Here is a 22,077-nt window from a genome sequence, read left to right on the forward strand (position 1 = left end):
CTCCTTTAGCAGCAGCAGCTAACGCTAACAGCTTAGCTAATGAAGGTGACATACACCAGCTTCTAAGGAGTTATTGATGTACTTTCTCCTTTAACAGCAGCTAACGCTAACAGCTTTGCTAATGAAGATGACGCACACCAACTTCTAAGGAGTTATTGATGTACTTTCTTCTTTAACAGCAGCTAACGCTAACAGCTTAGCTTATGAAGGTGACGTACACCAACTTCGAAGGAGTTATTGCTGTTATTTTCTCATTTAGCAGCAGCTAACGCTAACAGCTTAGCTAATGAAGGTGACATACACCAGCTTCTAAGGAGTTATTGCTGTTATTTTCTCCTTTAGCAGCAGCTAACGCTAACAGCTTAGCTAATGAAGGTGACATACACCAACTTCTAAGGAGTTATTGATGTACTTTCTCCTTTAACAGCAGCTAACGCTAACAGCTTTGCTAATGAAGATGACGCACACCAACTTCTAAGGAGTTACCCAGATAGCAAGCTGACATTGAAATGATATTGTTTTTCCATCTGAATCATCAGAATGGTTGACATTGAAATCTTGATGCAAAATAAATGTTGAATCAATATTGGCAAACTGATGAAAACCCGACACAACATAATGTTGACCGCAGTGATATTGAAACAACATTGATACATAGTTATCCTTAGTATGATTGATGCATCATTGATATTTGGTTTCCCGGGTGATAATAGTAATGTTGAAAAGTCATTGATTTTGAGTTGACCGGGAAAGATGATTGAAAAGTCATGGATTTATAGTTGACCGGGAGACCATCATGTGGTAGACTGGCGGTACTGCACCCCATCCCATTCATTTCGGAATCAATTTCAGGTAAGAAAGCACTTTGATTTAATCTTTTGAATGCTGAACTGCCCTACACAGTTAAATGTATAGTTTACATGGTGCATAGGCTAGATACTGTCATAGCATTCTGTTATAAATCAAGCAGAATTCCTCCGATCAACAACCCTGCAAGTTGTCAAAAGCAAGTTAACTGCAGGCTTCATAAACACCCTGACGAAATAGTCAGTTAGCTAGCAATGCTTTATTCACCGGTTTATTTCCCAGCAAGGGGTGTTACAGTATATCTGCATATCCTTGCCCTACCTTTAGCTAGGATCAGCGATCGAAGAGGCAAGGTGTCTAATAAAACGATTGAATAGGCTACTTAACAATCAGAAGATTGACTTGAATTCAACGTTGTCTGGATGAATAAGTTAGCATGCGCTAGCAACACGTCAGCTTGCGTGATGCCTGGAGGCTGTCACTATCTTCTCGTCGTTTTTTTTTTTTTAATTAGTGGTTTATTGATTCAGAATTAAATTGCTGTTTACTGACATTGTGATTTACTTTTTCTCTTTTTTCAGATCATTAATCCACATCGTCAAGTAAGTCCTCAGTTTAATAAGCTTCGTCTTAAAATATAGGATTCTATGTCTATATTTGAGAGGGAAAGATATACCACACACACACACACACACAGACACACACATAGTGTTTCTGTCACAGGCAGAAGTCTGCTATGCTTAACTGAAATGTATTTTTTGCTTGTTTTTTTATTTTAGATGCCCTGACTCAACGACTGAGTACTGCAAATACATGAATTCGCACAAGCTGTGCAGAGCGCTGCGCTACGCTCCAGACCGGGCGGGGGGATCTGGACGACGGCCACTGCAGGAGATAGCCTCGCGCATTAAAAGAAAAAAAAGAAAAATGCAATAAAAACGATGTTTGATTTAAAAAAAAAAAAAAATGCATGGGGTGTTATTTGTGCTAGGCGATATAGCCTACAGGCTTAGTCTGCTATAGTTTCTATATTTTGCTCATAGCCCATCCTGGCTGTAGATAGCAGGATTAATAATAATAATAATAAATTTGTTTTATATAGCGCCTTTCATGGTACTCAAGGTCGCTTTACAAGATATTAATGTTAATGGTCTAATAATAATGTTTTTAATATTTTAATTTAGACCTTTTTAGATTAAACCTGTGGTATAGGCATAAATACCATTGAAGTTTCGTTGATGATTTCAACATTGTTTCAATATCCATTGTAATCGAAATATCATTGAAATCTTGTTGATCTCTAGGTATGATTTCAACGTTGTTTCAATGATAATAGAGGGTGCAAAATGATGTTGAATCAACGTCAGAGTTCGACGTTGATTCAATGACTTTATCGTTGACAGCGGGATGTTGATTTAACATCGTTTCAATGACTATTTGCTATCTGGGTATTGATGTACTTTCTCCTTTAACAGCAGCTAACGCTAACAGATTAGCTAATGAAGGTGACAAACACCAGCTTCTAAGGAGTTATTGATGTACTTTCTCCTTTAACAGCAGCTAACGCTAACAGCTTAGCTAATGAAGATGACGCGCACCAACTTCTAAGGAGTTATTGATGTACTTTCTCCTTTAACAGCAGCTAACGCTAACAGCTTAGCTAATGAAGGTGACATACACCAGCTTCTAAGGAGTTATTGTTGCTCCTTTCTGAAAGATGAACATTATTGTTCCCACATTACTTTGTCTCCTCACTCTCTTTGTGATAAAGATGGATGAGTCAGAGTAATCTTTTCTTTTCCATGACCAGGATGCGTCTTTAACCGGGTTTGTGAAGCAATCAGAAGCTGCGTCGGTCACAGTAGAATAACTCGTTGAAGCTGAAACGTGTCTGATGGGAGGCTCTTACAAATCCAGGTTTATTATTTTAGGCCCTGCAGTGTTTGTTTTACCAATCAAATTATCTGCAAATGAAAAATCAATGAAAAACCGTCCCGACACAATTCGCCATTTAAACACATCTCCAACGTTTTCTACATTTAGTCTCTAACAGGAGGACAAACGACCGAACCTTTTGGCACGTTTAGTTCATAATTAACTCAAGTTGTGATGTCATTATGTTGAGCTCCTTCTCTCCTCTCGTTTTTGACCATTTGCTTTAACAATGAATCAGACCAAAACAGGACAATCACCCTGTCAAAGGCAGAAGAACTGCAGCACACCTATCAATAAGAGACTCTGGCTCACATTGATTTACACCTGACGGAGTCTCATCAGGATGAAGAACCACATGCGGACTCATTAACGCCTGCTCCAGGCATTCCGACGCTGCTCCACAACTCATTACAGGCTACACAATAAATCAGGCTGTCTGCTCGACTGTTAAATCCATAGCAACAGGTCACCTGGGCCCACAAATAACCAAATATTAAAACAAGAATAAATAAAACTCTGTCAGGAGGAAGTTCAACGCACTCGTCACCAGCTGTTTAACACGGTTCCGCCCGCCTCGCCAACGGGCGCTTTGATGGCAGAGCTTAGATTGTTTAATTTAATTACCCTCCCTCCTCCTGATCCTTGGGGTCCTCCTGTGTTCCTCTGCTCAGCTGACACTGCGGCCTGAACAAAAATCTGAGCTCCACAACATTTATTTATACAGAGCAGCACCCTGAGAGGTGGAGAAAGGTGGAACTAGAGGCTCTGGACCTTCTTTTGGTTAGGTTTAAAAAAACCAAAGCTACATGGTTAGGATTGAGTTTTTAAGACATTTTTTTCGTCACAGTTTGAAATTAAAGGTGGACTCACAGGCAGGAAGGAGGGCAATTAAAAGACCAAATGATTTAAATGGGCTGTCTCCAACAGGTGCATCTATCAGCAAACTGAGAGCAGGTGTGGAACAAAAGCAGCAATCAAAAATGTTTCCCACCCAGACGAGGAGAGCAAAACACCAAACATGCATCCAAAAGCCATAAATACAAGAAATACAGAATATGCATCATATGAATCGGGTCTATTCTGATGCTAAAGGATATTTTCTGCATTCGTACAGGACAAAGCAGCAGAATATGAGAAGTGACTGAGACTAAATTAAATGATTAAATGATTTCAGATGAGATAGAAAGAAGTTTTTGAGGCTCAAAAAGCTTTTAACAACAGAAACATGAAAACTCGTTCCTCACACTGAACAAAAAGGGGAAACTTAACTTGACCCAGCGTAAGAGAAAGACTCTCCGCTGGATGCAGTTTTGTTTTTCTGGGTTGAAATAATCGGATTAAATCCGAGATGAAGCTTGATGTGGAGTCGCCCCGAAGCTTGGCTGCTCTTCTGCTGCCTCTGAAACCTGAAAAGCGTTTCACTCCGCTGGGTTTTCCTCCTGAATCGTCCTCACAGAGATGGAGGAACACGGTGTGGGGGGGGTGTTCACACATGGAGGGATGCCCCCTGAGGGCGGAGGTGGGTGGGGGGGTTCACAGGGCTAATGTGCAGTGGCAGAGCAGCAGTGAGCTTCATCAGACACGACGAGGAGTCCACTGACCGAGCCGGTGCCTCTGCAGCCCGCTGACTCCATTAAAGGAGCATTACGCTGCGTTTCAGCCAGATGTGTCTATACAGCGTTTATATCTGAGCAAAAAGGGGCAGCTTTCCTGGAAACTGGATTTTTATCAAGAAGCAAGAGTATAAAGTATCTATTTTATACTATAGTATATAGTATAAAAAAATCAGACAGTATAAAGATATCTAAATAATATAAAATATAGGGCTGGGCAACGATTAAAATCTTTAATCTAATTAATCACATGATTTCCCTGATTAATCACGATTAATCGCATTTGTACGCAGAATCCAAAAATTAATTCAAAAGTAGTGTATAGCTTTTAGCATTTAGTTTTATTCTTTTTTTATTTATTCTTTTTTTTTAAATTAAATTTCTTTATTTAATTTTTTTTTTAAATGTTTTTAATTTATTAATTTTCTATTTGTTTAGTTTAAACGCGATAATAACGAGTTAACTCACCCAGCCCTATAAATAATATAAAGAATAGGGCTGGGTTTAAAAGCACCATAAACGTCCGTTTTCTAAATCATCAACTCACCGGAGTGGTTACTGCTGTGCACTGGTAATCCAGATCAAATTTTGTTGCGAAAAGTTGCTTCTGTCGTGTTTTATTTGGCGGCTCGTTCATGCTTGCACTATTTTCTTAGCGGTGGCGGAGTAATATCAACGAACATCCAGTACAAAATGTCAAATAAAACACGACAGAAGCAACTTTTCGCAACGAAATTTGATATGGATTACCAGTGCACACCAGTAACCACTCCGGTGAGTTGATGATTTTGAAAACGGACGTTTATGGTGCTTTTACGGACCTTTTAGGACATGCGCATGACTTGCCGTTCTGAAGCAGGTTGAGATGAATCAAAATTAGCCAAATACCGGAGACAGCAGTAAACACCAAAAAAGCGGTGAGGGGGGTTCTAAAACACTGCAGACGTCTCAGAAAAGAGGCTTAATGTTGAAAATACCGCAGTTCTCCTTTAATACAAAGTGCGGAACGCAAACCTTCACAAACTTTCCATTCAACAACAAATCAAACAGATTTCTTTGTTGTGAAAAGGTGAAGCACATATAAAATTCAAAAAATGGAATGTAAATAAAAAATGTACACATGAAGCTAATAAAAAATGCGAAAAAATAATTATAATAATACAATTTGGAGAGCTGAGCTTCCATAGAGCTTGAAAGTCCCGCCTCCTTGACGTCATTCAGCTTCCTCCCCTCGGGACCACAGAAGTGTAATAATTTGCAATTCAAGTCAATGACGGAGCCAAGACGGAATAAAAGTATTTTTTGCGCTTGATGGAATTGAGTCTTGCATTTCACATATGTTGTGTAGGACATTTTTTAATATTTTTTCATACCAGTAGTGTAACAGTTTAGCGGGCATAAGTGCTTCATTGTTAAGTTATTTTTCTGAGCATTTCTCGAACTACAGCATGTAGCGTTTGGCACGGAAAATAAACGTCATCACGTTTGGGCGCGCGGAGGAGTGGAAGAATGGCGCTGTCGTTGGCCAGCTTCACTCAGTTTTTCGAGGGCGAACGAAAACTTGTGAGCCGAGGAGAGAACCACTACCAGTCGGGGCACGTGGAGAGCTTCTGCTATGCTGGTGGTGATATGTCTGGCTTCGTCCATGCCAGCCAGCGAGACCGCCGGTATACAGTTAATGTGGGATCAGTGACGTAGCATATGCGACGCCATGTAGTCTTTTTACCCTAACTTTTTTTTACAACGTTTAACCAGGCACTCCTACGACAAATCGCCAATGTTTTTGCATGAACTCATCCATATTTAACCCCAGAACATCATGCGTGTACTGTAAAAAGGCATATAATGACTGGGAACAGAAGACATCATCCTGCCCATGTCAATAGATCCAGGCATGAGGTCCCATGGGGACGACGGAAGTAGGAAGAAGAAGCAAAAAAGGGGGCGGGACTTTCAAGCTCTATTAGCGCTGTGAAAGGTGGACAAAGCAGACCAAACGAGTGTCGGCACATAAAATGTAATGTAAAAAAATATTACACATGAATGTAAATAATGTATGTACATTTAAAAAAATCAAATAATGTTATGTAAATACAAATATAAATAAAAATATAATGTAAATAAATAAAAAGCTTGTTGCATATCTGCAACTGTGGGTGCTACAAGGTTAATCTGATTTTTTATTTAAATTATTGGTTTATATTTGGGCAGAAACGGCTCAGTCTCAGGGGGAATCAGCCCTGAAAGAGGACTCATTGTTCACTCCTGCAGGACTGGGTTTACTGATCAGACGACTGTAACTGCTCGTGGCAGCTTCCCTCCGCGGGGGGATCCTCATCACGGCACCAACGAAGAAGAAGAAGGCAGCGTCGGGCTGACGAGCCGTCCCGGCGCTCCAGTCTCTGACAGTAATGAGCAGCAGAGGAATGTGCGTCCGTCTGGATGATACTTTTCTGTGTTTTCATGAACACAGAAACAGAAAATTGAACTAAATGATCCCCATTTAAAACTCAGAGAGTTGGAAATCTTGATTAGTTTCATTTTAAAGCAACTGTTTTGTTTGCAAAACGTGGACAAAAACACAAACAAGTCCGATAACAATCAGCCCCGAATGAATAAAGATGAGTTATTTTATCAGCGTTTTTTTATTTATGAGTCTGTATGTTAATGAGCTGGAAGTTCTGAACTCGTATTTTCACATAATTGGAGCAGAAAACTGTGTTTGTTACAGATTTTAATGAGCAGCTCGTTTCACATGGAGACAAACTGTAGCGGCAGCATCTAAACAGCAGGGGGCGCCAAACTGAGTCATTAAAACTCTCCCGTCAGCTGAACAGTGTTGCTCATCGCAGGTGTTGTGTTCACTCCTTCCACTCCTCCAGGGAGGTTGTATCTTTAGTTTAGATCGCATCGTTTTGGGTCTTGACAAAAACTGGAAGTGATGTAGTTAAGAAAATAAAAAAACGGGAACTTCTTTTCCATCAATAAAAGAAACATACCAGCGACATTAAACTCAAGAATACTTTGAATTACCTTCTGATACATTGCTCAACGTGGTAAGTTCATTTTGAACGTTGCAAACAATCCGGAAATGTGCTTTTTCTGCAGATTAGCATTAAGCTATTGAAATATGCTAGCTGTTTCTAAGGGTTCTGTACGTTAGCGGCTAGTTAGCGACATGCTAGCACTTGTTTAGTGCACCAAACAGATTGAGGATGATGTGTTCAAAGGGAAATTATATGTGTTTTATAATGTTGTAAAATGGGAGTTAAAGCCAGCTCAACTTTGGCTGTGATATGTTTATATGTTTTAAAATGTGCGTTTATTTGAATGCTATAAAATGCTAAATATTGTAAATTTATTTGTTTACAGTTTAACTGGTTGGACCGTGTAATTCAAGGCAATAAACAACAACAACAACAAAGACTAGCTTATGTTATTCATAACAGCAGGAATGAACGAGTCATTAAAACTCTGTATGTAAGCGTGCGGTTTGTTTCCGTCCAACACCAAAACCATCAGCAGTTATTTAGAAAAACAAAAGTTTGCTAAGTTCAATGTTTGTTTAGTTCAAGCTGTTCCTGAAATATAATTTCACGTTCAGCTTTTTTCCTTTTCTTATGATAGAAGCATAAAAACAACAGTTTTTGTGATGTTTGAACCTTTTGGTTTGAACTTGGTTTGAGCCAGTTGAACAGGAACCTCCACCTCCACCCACTGATGGTGCCAGAGAGCTCCAGACTCCGACATTTATTCAACTCTTTTTTCCACATTTTCCAACTCTACGGGAGGTTCCACAAAGAAAGGAAAAACTAACAATTGACCAGGTTATTTCCTTTGACTGAGTTCTTCTGAACAAACGGACAAATGGCAGCAATCACTGCGGATTAAAGGAAACAGCCTGACCTGGTTCTGCAGTTTCACTCAGGACGACTCAACGTAACTTCTTTAGTTCAACAAAACAAATCAGATTTATTCATAAAGCAGATTTAAAAGAACCAAAGTGCTGTAAAAGCTAAATGTCATCACGGGTTTGCTTTGATCTATGTTTGGTTTTTGCTGGTTCGAATTGTTCCTGAACTATAATTCCACATTTAGCTTTTTTTTGTGATGTTTAGTCTGAATGGTGCCACAGAGTTAATTATTTAAAATGAAATATTTTATCTTGCATTAATGCAGTTTTTTTTACATTTTTTTGGAGGGCTTTTGTGCCTTAAATGGATAGGAAAGTTCAGAGAAACAGGAAGCAGAGAGAGGGGGAACAACACGCAGCTTAGGGCTAATGAATGGTGCCACAGAGGCCAAATAGAACTTTCTACCACCTGAGGTCTCCCATGAACTGAAACCTAAAAGAAAATTTGCTCGCAGGCAAAAGAAATCTGGTATTCAAACACAGTCTAACAGCGGTTCATGAAATTGAGCTTTTACACATTTTTATCAGCTAAAAAGTCCGTTTCAGGAGGCTGGAGGTTTTTCTTTGTTGGAGACCAGAGTTCTCTTCCCGCTGGGCTCATTAAATGTCAGCAGCTGATTGATTAGGTTTAGGCTTCAGGAAAACATCCCAGCTCGAGCACGTCGGGGTTTGGGATTTTAATTTCAGTCTGCTCGTCTGGCTCAGACGACCATCCTGTCGATACTCTTTGAGTTTTTTCTTTCCCTGCTTGTTCAACGTTTTATCAGGAAATCTCAGCGTTCGATCTCCGTATGTCACTAAAACAGGAATTGAAATGTTTGTCCGGCTCGTTTCCCTGTCACTGTGATGAAAAATGAACACACTGAGGCGGATCCAAACTGCTGCTTTTACAGCCAAACCACAGAAGAAGAAAGACTGAAAGTGGCATTGGTTCAATGGCTGTGTTCGAAACCGCATACTACATACTACATACTACATACTACATATTACATACTACATACTTCCATACTGCATACTGCATACTACATACTACATATTACATACTACATACTACATATTACATACTACATACTACATACTACATACTACATACTGCATACTGCATACTACATACTGATCAATCAGACAGTATGCAGAGCGTTTACCCACAATGCATTTCGCTCCTGCCCGAGCTGAAATCAGCCGGCCTGAAGCTGATTTCCCTTAAGCTCTAAACTCTGTAAACTTTAGCAACATTTGAAACATTTTCAGGTGAGAAAGTAGTCGTTTAGATCCCCAACGTGTTGAAAACCTGACAAAATACCGGCTATTTACAATTTTGTTCCCACGAATTCGGCGCTACTAAAGCTAGCCGCAGTGAGCTAACGCACTTCCTGTTATTTTCACAAAATAAAATACCCGTTGCCTTTTATCATAGGGAAAGCCATTAGGATACAATTGGTGCTTTTGTTTTGAAAACAGGAAGTGAACCTACCCTCGTTGTAGCTAGCTTGAAACTGCCGTTTTGACAGGAAATGACGATCGGCGACGTCACGTTACGTTGCATCTTGGGTAGTTTGAGTATGAGTAGTAACCTCATGATGCATACCCAACATTTCGGAGAATCTAGTATGCATCCGGGTACTTCTGCTTACTCAAACTCGCATACTAACTCAGAAAGTTAGTAGGAGTAGTAGGAGAAGTATGCGGTTTGGAACACAGCCAATGACTTCGACTCGACCGTGTGCTCCTGAAATTCTTTCATTTCATTAAAAAATGTCATCAAACTATCACTCAGACAGACGGCAGAAACATGAGCTCAAAGTACCGTTAAAAACTGAAAAATAAGTCAAAAGGTCAAAGGTTCATCCTGAGGAAAAGTAGGTGAAACCTGCTGACAGAAGGTGGCAGAAAACAGACGATGAGGAGCAGGAATGTGAGGACTCTGCTCTGGAATCACTGGTTATATAAACAGGTAAAAAAAGAAGCAGCATAATGAACCACGGACGGGAAGAATAAAGGGGTGAAATTATAATGACATTATTGCATAATGAGCCAACAAGACAAAAGGAAAACAGGGGCTTCAAACAGGGGAGCTGTGACTCACAGAAATAATGAAATCATTAATTAGAGCACGAAGCAGAGGCTCCGTCCCGAATGATTATTCTGTGTATCTGTTGGGAGTAACAGAGAAACAACACAATGGCTTCTGTGGAGCCTTTTCAGGCTTTGTTCTCCGTCCTCCGTGCAGATGGAGCCGCTGTGATGAGTTACTGCTGCGCAGCTGGACACCGACTGCTTGCAAAAAATCTGAAAATCACTCAGTTTCGTGGTTTCCGATCGTCAGCTCGTTCCTCTGTTGTTGTGGGAAGAGTTCGTGGAGCCGCCAAACAGAGGAAAAGTCGTCGCACGATAAAAGAAAGTCAAAAGTAGAGCAGCGATACACCTTGGGCAAAAGAGCGTCAGCGAATCAGTCAAGCAATGTGAGCTGCCCTGACAGAGTGAGAGCCCAACGCTGCTTTCATTCCTCCGATTGGGAATCCAAACACTCCCCAGCTCTGCTGCAGGGACGGCCCGACAGAAACATCCCAGCCGACAGATTCACTCTCCCACACTTCTGTAAAGGTGGTCCGTCCTGTCAGCCGGGACCGTTACCAAAAAACCGTGACGTGGTGTCACTTTGATGGCTGTCTGGTTAGGTTTAGGCGCTAACGCTACCTGCTTTGGGTCGCCTGAAGTGGAAAGATTAACTGATACGAACCTGATTTCAGTGTTTTATTCACAGACGTTTTTACTCCAATTTCTTCCTGGCTGATTAGTTTAACCTTCATCAGGCTGTTTAAATGTCTGCACCAACAATAAGCCGCAATCACTGGGTCCTCCAGCACAGAAGAAGACAGGGGCTGTGTTCCAAACCGCCTACATCTCCTATACTCCCACTAACTTTAACTTTTTTTAAGTTCCTGGATGCATACTAGATTCCCCGAAATGTTGGGTATGCATCATGAGGTTACTACTCATTCTCAAACTACCCAAGATGCAACGTAACGTTGACGTGGTGTCACTTTGATGGCTGTCTGGTTAGGTTTAGGCGCTAACGCTACCTGCTTTGGGTCGCCTGAAGTGGAAAGATTAACTGATACGAACCTGATTTCAGTGTTTTATTCACAGACCCCTGAATACAATCAAATGTACCATAAAGGGACAGTTTGCCTCTTTTGACATGAAGCTGTGTAACATCCCATATCAGCAACATCATTTCTGAACATCTTCTTACCCCCTGCTGCGTCCTGTGAGCAGAGTTCCAGCCTCGTTGATGAAGGTAGTCCGGCTAGTTGGCTGGGGTTTAAAAAATAAAGCGTTTTGCTTCTCAAAACAATATGCGTTCAACAGAGTAATACATTTGCATCACAAAATGGTTCTCCAGGAAAAAGTCAGAGCTCACAATCGCTTGGCCCTATTTTCTCTCCCTTCATATCACTGCCTGCTGCCGCCTGCCGACAGCCGCGCCTGTTACGGTAACTAGCGGTAAATGTATTACTCTGTTGAACGCATATTGTTTTGAGAAGCAAAACGCTTTATTTTTTAAACCCCAGCCAACTAGCCGGACTACCTTCATCAACACCAAAACGAGGCTGGAACTCGGCTCACAGGACGCAGCAGGGGGTAAGAAGATGTTCATAAATGATGTTGCTAGATAGATAGATACTTTATTGATCCCGAAGGAAATTCAGGCATCCAGTAGCAAGACATAATAAAGCAACAAAAATGTTTATACAATTATAAACCCTTTAAAAATCTAAGAATTTAAAAAAACAATTTACGAACTATCCCTTTAACACCAGGTGATGATTGTACATTTGAAATCTGGTCAAATGAGGTCCGGCATGAATGTAAAACAGGCAGAAATAGGTCCTGCATCAGTCTTACAAAAGGAGTCTTTGGTTGGACGGTCCAGGTCCAGTTGGTTCCTCAGGAGATGAATCGCTCCATCAGGTTCCACCCTGATAAAAACTGAGAAACTCAAGTTTCCACCAAATGAAGCCGGAGCTTTACCCACAAACCCAACAAAGGGTTCATCCTTCATGAATCTCCATCATCCCTTTTATTTTCCTACTGGTTGGAAACACCCCGCAAAGACTCTGAAAGTCCACTTAAACTCCTTTAGAGTTCCAGAAAGTCACGAATCTTTCGCCTCCTTCACCTTGAGGTGCAGCAGAGCGGACGTGACGAGCCGGACGAGCAGCCGCGGGGCTCTCCGGCCCGACCTTGACTCGCTGCATGACTCAGCTGGCGAGGCATCAATCAGGAAACACTTTAGCCTGAAAAGGTGATGGAGATCGGCCCCGCTCTCCACCCGAGGTCGGCGCTTCCCGGAGGACGTCTGACGGACAGTTTGTTGGCAGGACGTCCGCATTCATTCTGCTTCGGTTCAGCCCAACATCAAACCTCATTTCAAAGGGAAGCAGCTTTTTTTTTTCACGTTTTTACTCAAAGTTCTTCTTCTGGCTGATTAGTTTTACCTTCTTCAGGCTGTTTAAATGTCTGCACCAACAATAAGCCGTAATCACTGGGTCCTCCAGCACAGAAGAAGACAGGGGCTGTGTTCCAAACCACATACTACTCCTACTAACTTTTTGAGTTAGTATGCGAGTTTGAGTAAGCGAGAAGTTCCTGGATGCATACTAGATTCTCTGAAATGTTGGGTATGCATCATGAGGTTACTACTCATACTCAAACTACCCAAGATGCAACGTAACGTGACGTCGCCGATCGTCATTTCCTGTCAAAACGGCAGTTTCAAGCTAGCTACAACGAGGGTAGGTTCACTTCCTGTTTTCAAAACAAAAGCACCAATTGTATGGTAATGGCTTTCCCTATGATAAAAGGCAACAGGTATTTTATTTTGTGAAAATAACCGGAAGTGCGTTGCTCACTGCGGCTAGCTTTAGTAGCGCCGAATTCCTGGGAACAAAATTGTAAACAGCCGGTATTTTGTCAGGTTTTCAACACGTTGGGGATCTAAACGACTACTTTCTCTCCTGAAAATGTTTCAAATGTTGCTAAAGTTTAGAGTTTAGAGCTTAAGAGAAATCAGCTTCAGGCCGGCTGATTTCGGCTCGGGCAGGAGCGAAATGCATTGTGGGTAAACGTTCTGCACACTGTCTGATGGATGAGTATGCAGTATGTAGTATGTATTATGCGGTTTCAAAGGCGCATTAGAACAGTTTAGAACAGTTTAGAACAGTTTAGAACACGTTTAGAACAGTTTAGAACACGTTTAGAACACGTTTAGAACAGTTTAGAACAGTTTATAACCGTTTAGAACACGTTTAGAACACGTTTAGAACACGTTTAGAACAGTTTAGAACACGTTTAGAACACGTTTAGAACAGTTTAGAACAGTTTATAACCGTTTAGAACACGTTTAGAACACGTTTAGAACACGTTTAGAACAGTTTAGAACACGTTTAGAACACATTTAGAACAGTTTATAACCGTTTAGAACACGTTTAGAACACGTTTAGAACACGTTTAGAACAGTTTAGAACACGTTTAGAACACATTTAGAACAGTTTAGAACAGTTTAGAACACGTTTAGAACAGTTTAGAACACGTTTAGAACACGTTTAGAACAGTTTAGAACACGTTTAGAACAGTTTAGAACCGTTTAGAACCGTTTAGAACACGTTTAGAACACGTTTAGAACACGTTTAGAACAGTTTAGAACAGTTTAGAACACGTTTAGAACACATTTAGAACAGTTTAGAACAGTTTAGAACTGTTTAGAAGATGCTTAAAGCCTGGGAACTACAGCATGTTGAACTGAATTGTGGATTCTGTTCAGGGTTTTTTGGGCAGGTCTGAAAATAGAGCTCCATGCCACAGCAGACTGGATATATGAGTGCAGAAAAGCCAACGCCACCCCAACTTCGGGTCAGAATTGGCAGGACTTGGGCCTTCTCCTTAAACTGCAGATAAATAATCATTGGAAGAAGAAATCGATTCATTTTGAGGAGAGACGAGTGGAAATGCAGCTCAGGGAATCAGATCTGGGCCCAGCGTAGAACCAGGGGCGTTGCTGGGCAAACAGCTGTACGGGGGCTCAGGCCCCCAGCCAGAACCCTACCACCAACACTGCCTTACTGTATACAGAAAATGAGCCTGTGCTGGATGTATAAGAACATTTATTCAAATGTGCACGAACCTCAACTGGTTTAACAGAGCTACAGGCTATCCAAGCAAATAAAAACACCTTTGAGTTCAGTCATTTAGCTTTTAAATACTCCTTCTGTAGCTCATCAAACAGAATCAAGTCAGCCTTTTACAAGAGCCAATATTACTAAAAAATGTGTTGCAATATTCAACAGATACTAAATAATGAACAATATTTCAGTCCAGGTACTGAACATGTTTTAATCTAACTGCAGCACAGTCAATAAATACTTCCACAAGAGGGAATGTTACGAAATAAAAAGTCAAAAACCTTAAATTAAGAGTCCCTGATGTGGTCTGATAAGTTATCCTACTGATTGACTATGTTTACAGGGGCAAAATGCATGTTTACAGGGCCCCTACGCATGTTTACAGGGCCCCAACGCATGTTTACAGGGGCACAACGCATGTTTACAGGGGCAAAACGCATGTTTACAGGGGCACACCGCATGTTTACAGGGGCACAACGCATGTTTACAGGGGCCCAACGCATGTTTACAGGGGCACAACGCATGTTTACAGGGGCACAACGCATGTTTACAGGGGCACAGCGCATGTTTACTGGGGCCCAACGCATGTTTACAGGGGCCCAACGCATGTTTACAGGGGCACAACACATGTTTACAGGGGCCCAACGCATGTTTACAGGGGCACAACACATGTTTACAGGGGCCCAACGCATGTTTACAGGGGCACAACGCATGTTTACAGGGGCCCAACGCATGTTTACAGGGGCACAACATATGTTTACAGGGGCCCAACGCATGTTTACAGGGGCACAACATATGTTTACAGGGGCACAACGCATGTTTACAGGGGCACAACATATGTTTACAGGGGCACAACGCATGTTTACAGGGGCACAACATATGTTTACAGGGGCAAAACGCATGTTTACAGGGGCAAAATGCATGGTTACAGGGGCACAACGCATGTTTACAGGGGCCCAACGCATGTTTACAGGGGCACAACTCATGTTTACAGGGGCACAGGGGCACCTTACAGGGGCACAACGCATGTTTACAGGGGCACTTTACAGGGACACAGTGCATGTTTACAGGGGCAAAACATATGTTTATAGGGGCACAACGCATGTTTACAGGGGCACAACGCATGTTTACAGGGGCACAACGCATGTTTACAGGGACACAGTGCATGTTTACAGGGGCACAACGCATGTTTACAGGGGCCCAACGCATGTTTACAGGGGCACAACTCATGTTTACAGGGGCCCAACGCATGTTTACAGGGGCACAACTCATGTTTACAGGGGCACCTTACAGGGGCACAACGCATGTTTACAGGGGCACAACATATGTTTATAGGGGCACAACACATGTTTACAGGGGCACAACGCATGTTTACAGGGGCACAACGCATGTTTACAGGGTCCCAACGTGTGTTTACAGGGGCACAACGCATGTTTACAGGGGCACACCGCATGTTTACAGGGGCAAAACGCATGTTTACAGGGGCCCAACTCATGTTTACAGGGGCAAAACGCATGTTTACAGGGGCACAACATATGTTTACCGGGGACCAACGCATGTTTACAGGGGCCCAACTCATGTTTACAGGGGCCCAACGCATGTTTACAGGGGCACAACTCATGTTTACAGGGGCATCTTACAGGGGCACAACGCATGTTTACAGGGGCACAACATATGTTTACAGGGGCACAACGCATGTTTACAGGGGCACAACGCATGTTTACAGGGACACAGTGCATGTTTACAGGGGCACAACGCATGTTTACAGGGGCCCAACTCATGTTTACAGGGGCACAACGCATGTTTACAGGGGCACACCGCATGTTTACAGGGGCCCAACGCATGTTTACAGGGGCACACCGCATGTTTACAGGGGGGCCACATTCCTGCGCAGGACCAGTTCCACACCACAGACATCACCCACTCAGATTCGATCCGGGAATAACTACGGATCATCTGACCGTATTTTTACAGAGGATTGCAGTGAGATCAGTGCTTGATCAAATGGGAGAAAGTCCATATCAGTGAGTACTCGGTTTCCTGAAATGTTCTGGGACACAACATGAGCCGGGGAGCGTGGGGGGGGGGTTTAAACCTTTAAACCTCTGCTGAGATGGAGAACTACAGCAGGAACGTTAACGTAAAAATGTCTGCTGTCAGAGGAGGAAATAAGCAGAAGGTGGGCGGTTATTAAAAAGCGAATCATTGAATCTTGTAATCCTGACGCTATGATCTGGGGAACACTTTGTTTGTGCAAAGGAATGTAACTCAATCCAACAAATTTTCTTGATTTCTATAAATTCTTTGCTCTAATTGGGCCGATTTCGTCTCCCACCGGATGTTTCGTGCCGTTTTCCTCCCACCTCATCCCGCCTTAACACCGGCTCAGGTGCAGATTGAAGAAAAGAAGAGGTGTCACTGCACACCGTGAGCGGCTGTACTTCCATACTACTACCATACTACATCCATGTTACTTCGGCCATTAATCTGAGGCCGACCTCTTTAAAAACAAAACAATTTGTCCGCTAATCGTGTGTTGGAATCAGCCTCCGTGCTGAGAGTGTCACATAATTAGACCGGTAGGTGGTTCAGATGCTTTCTAAAGATAAATATGTTTTGTTTCTATCAGCCGCCCTGCTGCTGGTAATGGGAGTTAATGGGTGGGACGCCGGCCACAGCTCATTAGCTGCGTTCTCCGTGCTACGGCTCCACCATATGTGACATCGTGGATGCTGAGAACGAGTGTTTACCGTAGAAAACGTGCAGAATCAGGTCAGAGAACACAGAACAAGGACTGTATTCACGGGTTCTTGCTCTTTCCTAGAGATTTAAATGTTGTGAAAGCAAAGCATTCAGCTCAGCTTTCACTCAAAGTAAAAAATTCTGATTGTTCCACACATCTGTATCCGACACTGACAAATTAACTCAACACCTGTCGGCAGCGCTGACAGTCGGTTTAAAACCCCAAACAGAAACACTTCAGATGGAAAATATGAGTGAAAACGCATCTTCTTTGGCTTTTATTTCACTGCAGACAATATGAAGTCTTCAGCTTCGTTTCATCCGTTAACAAACATAATTTCTGCATCTCAGACCTGCAACACGTCCCATAAAAGTCTTACACATCTTAAAGGGACAGTTCGCCTCTTTTGACATGAAGCTGTATGACATCCCATATTAGCAACATCATTTATGAACATTGTTCAGTTCCAGCCTCGTTTTGGTGTTGATGAAGGTAGTCCGGCTAGTTGGCTGGGGTTTAAAAAATAAAGCATTTTGCTTCTCAAAACTATATGCGTTCGATAGAGTAATACATTTACGGCTAGTTACCGTAACAGGCGCGGCTGTCGCCAGGCGGCAGCAGGCAGTGATACGAAGGGAGAGAAAATAGGGCCAAGCGATTGTGAGGTCTGACTTTTTCCTGGAGAACCATTTTGTGATGCAAATGTATTTGCACATGGACGTTCCCGGATGCAGACTAGATTCTCCGAAATGTTGGGTATGCATCATGAGGTTACTACTCATACTCAAACTACCCAAGATGCAACGTAACGTGACGTCGCCGATCGTCATTTCCTGTCAAAACGGCAGTTTCAAGCTAGCTACAACGAGGGTAGGTTCACTTCCTGTTTTCAAAACAAAAGCACCAATTGTATGGTAATGGCTTTCCCTATGATAAAAGGCAACGGGTATTTTATTTTGTGAAAATAACAGGAAGTGCGTTAGCTCACTGCGGCTAGCTTTAGTAGCGCCGAATTCGTGGGAATAAAATTGTAAACAGCCGGTATTTTGTCAGGTTTTCAACACGTTGGGGATCTAAACGACTACTTTCTCACCTGAAAATGTTTCAAATGTTGCTAAAGTTTACAGAGTTTAGAGCTAAAGAGAAATCAGCTTCAGGCCGGCTGATTTCGGCTCGGGCAGGAGCGAAATGCATTGTGGGTAAACGCTCTGAATGTAGGCCAGCATCACTCTCTCACAACACTTCATAATGATTGATGTGAGCGCTACCGGTCTGAAGGTCAGGCATCAAGTCATCAAGTCTGTTAGCTTCTCTCCTGCCTTCATACACTGCGTTTTAACGCAGCTGAAATGCTAACAAAGCCTCTTATGTCCTTTTTTATCGTCTGTTATCAGACAGAATAACAGCAGTTAACACTTTAACCAGCAGCTTCAGATGCAACAGATACAACCTGGTCTGATAAAAATGAGCCGTTTTTGTCCTGGTTGGACTTTGATGGGACTCAGAATGTCAGTTCACATCAACAGCTTGGAGCTGGAGCTGCTCTGATGGGCAGAGGCGCATTAAGGACGGTGTGATGGTAGTTATGGGTTCCCTGAGAGGAGTTTTCATGCTCTCCCAACATTAACCGGTGATTCTAAACTGACCCGAAGAGAGCGTCCGTGCCGAAAATGGGCAGAAAGTGGAGCCACTGCTCACAGGTCGCTGAAACTTGACCAGGTTGGACAACATTTCTTCATGTGATATAAATGACATTAAAACCCAGATATGTCCCCATTCTGATCCCATACGACAGAAACAAGCAGAGAGCTTTTCAGGAGCTCTTTGTCACGTTTGTTCTAGGGCTGGGCAACGATTAAACATTTTAATCTAATTAATCACATGATCTCCCTGATTAATCCAAAAATGAATCCAAAAGTAGCGTATAGCTTTTAGCATTTAGTTTTATTTTAAATGTGCTGCCATATGAATGAAAGTGCCATAACATTTGTTGTGCAAACACACTTTTAACATCAGCATCTTTCTGTAGTTTTTATGTAGAAGCCTCGCTCCACTGTCTGTTTCCTTGAATGACTTGCTGCTATCAGTTGTGTGTTTTGCCTTTAAGTGATATTTTAGACTGGAACTACTACGCTGAGAAGACAATTCAACTTGGCAGAGTTTACAGATGACTTTGGTTCTGTCAACTCCGCCGTCTGGAAGAACTTTAACATGAAAATGGCCGAGTAAAAGTTCCGTACCCTTCTCCATGTTTGGTGGATCCGCCGATTACTTTCTTTTCCTGTTCCACAGCAGACAGCAGCAGACTTTTACAAAATAAAAGCCTGTGAGCAACAGACTTTTACAAAATAAAAGCCTGTGAGCAACACACTTTTACAAAATAAAATTAAAATTTAAAAAAAAAACTGTGTTAACTCTTTCGGTGCCAAAGACGTCTATAGACGTCAATTGCGTTTTTTAACGGAGCGGGCTGGGGGACAATCTAGCGGAGTTCGTCACTAAATCTTAGGCTTGTAAACACTAAACAGAGAATATACTGGCAAAATTACCCGCAAGGTGGCAGCAGTGCCACTATGCACACAAAAAAAAAGAGCTCGTTTTCTCCGTTTTTTGGGTCAAACAGCTGTTTTTGGTGAAACCAACCTATGTTCTACTGTCTATTACTAAAGGACTGAAAATGGTAGAAACAAACTTTTTTTCCTGATCAAAGAAGAGAGTCTACTCTTTCTTTTGGTAATTTCGGTGTGTACATAGTCATAACACACACTTTTCTGTGGGTCTTGGAAAATCAGTCAAAATACTGCAAAACACTTGGCAGTATGGGTGTCTCTGAACTGAAAATGGCTGGCAGCCAATGAGTTAAAGCGATAAAATATTTATCAGCGTAAAATAATCAGCGAGTTAACGCGATAATAACGAGTTAACAGCCCTAGTTTGTTCATTTATTATTATTTAAAGGTTTCAACCAAACCAAAAAAAAAACTGAATGATAGGATGAGAGCTGAATGAAAAGAATGATCCACCCAACACTCCTCCCACTTCTCAGGCTGATTCATCCCCTCAATCTGAAACATTTCCTCATGAAAAACCCTCAGATGTCCCTTTAATCTCCTCCCACATGGACACAAGAGGGGTTCAACAGGAGGCTCCGACTGTCACATCAGCAACTTTATTAACCAATTTCAGGCACGTTTTGGTTGTTTTTTTTCCTCAAACACAGGAAGAAATCATTCTAAATATCAATGAAAGTTCTCAGGAGGAAAAAAAGGGAAATAAAACCTTAAAATGAACCAAAGCAGAAACTCCAGCACACCTGTTCACCTGTCCAACACCAACAACACGCGCATGAGGCGTGACGCGCCATGTCGTGTTCGGGGGATTCATCCCTGTCCACGCACACTGAGTGGGTTCCCTGGAAACACGCGCATGGATGGATGGATGGAGGGGGGGGGGGTCCTACCTGGAAGAGGCGCAGGATGTTGGCCACCATGATGGACACGGAGCTGGCGGACGCGCCCACCACCCCCACCACCTTCTCCGGCTTCACGAACACCGGCGGCTCCCCGTTGGTGCACCTCACGTCCGACGTGTCCTTCTGGATGAGCGCCTGCACGAACGTCAGCGACTGCTCCAGCGCGTACGTGTCCCGCGAGCAGGTGTCCAGGATCCGCGCGCCCAGCGTGACGTTGGGCAGCAGCTCCTCGTCGCCGTTGATCTGATCCAGGGCGAACATCATGGCCTCCAGCCGGTGGATGCCGTTCTCCTTCTTGATGTCCCCGCACGGCGTCCCGGGGGCCCCCCGGGCGTGCACGGGGAAGAGCCCCCCCAGCGTCACGTCGCCCTCCACCCGGATCGAGTGCGGCGCGTAAATCTCCTGGGAGCCCGCGGGACCCAGGAGCGCGTGAAGCACCCACAGGACCCGCAGCACGAGGCCGGGTTCCAGACGGGGGGCTCGGGTCATGGACCACCCGTCCATGGCTGCCTCCCCCCCGCCCCCCAGCAGAGAATCCACCCGGAAAACGCGCAGAACTACGCGTGCGGCACTTTTCAGAGAGTTAAAAGACTCCCGCAGCCGCGCGCATCCTGGTGGCCAGCGGAGCCGGAAACACGCGCAGGTGGTCGGGTGGTCGGACTGCTGTAAATCCCGCAGAAAAAAAAACAGAAAAATTAAAGATCCACGTTATCCCCGCGGAGCGCGCGCGGAGCCGCCGCTTGTTGCGCCAGCTTCCATCCCGGGGAGCGCAGAGAGGACGCGGCGCCGCATGAGCGGCAGGAAGGAAGAAGAAAGAAACACTCCTTTAACTCCTCGCGCTGCTCCGTCCGTGCAGATGTGAGGCAGCCACGCGGCCCCAGCCCGGCTCTGATGTCATGTTCCGGCAGAGGATGGAGCTGAGGAAGAGGAGGAGGAGGAAGAGCCGCCGCGCACCTGCGGAGCTTCAGATTCCACAGCGAGGAGAGATGAGACCGCTCCGCACGCGCTCTGAGCACGGAATAACTGCGCTCTGCTCACAGCAGAGCCGTGCGCGCGTGTGTGCGATAGGCTCCGCCTCGCTCCCCCCCCCACCGCCCCTGCCTCGGCCAGTCACCTGTGCGCGGTCAGGAACTGAGAACCAGACGCATGCGGTTGCCGCTGCCGCTTCTTCCGCACTCAGTCTCCGGATGAGAGGACCCACAGCGGGGACGGTGTGTCCTCCTCACGAGCCTGAGGAGCGGAGCTCTGCGCGCGCGCGTGCGCTGTCTCTCAGCCTCTCTCTCTCTCACACACTGTAACACGCACGCGCAGACCCCACCTACGCGCGTTTGTGTTATCGTCAGTGTGAGATTCCTGCTGCTGCAATGACCCGAAAGATGAGGGGAAACCTGTTTTTAACACGTGGGATT

General features: G+C 43.6%; 1 protein-coding gene across 2 annotated transcripts in view; it reads right to left on the reverse strand.

The window, feature by feature from the left end:
- The window catches only part of grm7 (glutamate metabotropic receptor 7), a 344,389-nt gene extending 322,626 nt beyond the window's left edge, over positions 1-21,763 (reverse strand). The window contains exon 1 of one of the 2 annotated variants that reach the window (XM_075460109.1): positions 20,657-21,763. In XM_075460109.1, coding sequence (XP_075316224.1) covers positions 20,657-21,172 — 516 coding nt within the window. In that variant the 5' untranslated portion in view covers positions 21,173-21,763. The remainder of the gene's footprint in view (positions 1-20,656) is intronic. The other variant, XM_075460110.1, reaches the window with a different exon arrangement.
- Between the last annotated feature and the right edge of the window lie 314 nt (positions 21,764-22,077).

The sequence above is a fragment of the Odontesthes bonariensis genome, chromosome 3 (assembly GCF_027942865.1).
Source record: "Odontesthes bonariensis isolate fOdoBon6 chromosome 3, fOdoBon6.hap1, whole genome shotgun sequence".
Classification (NCBI taxonomy): domain Eukaryota; kingdom Metazoa; phylum Chordata; class Actinopteri; order Atheriniformes; family Atherinopsidae; genus Odontesthes; species Odontesthes bonariensis.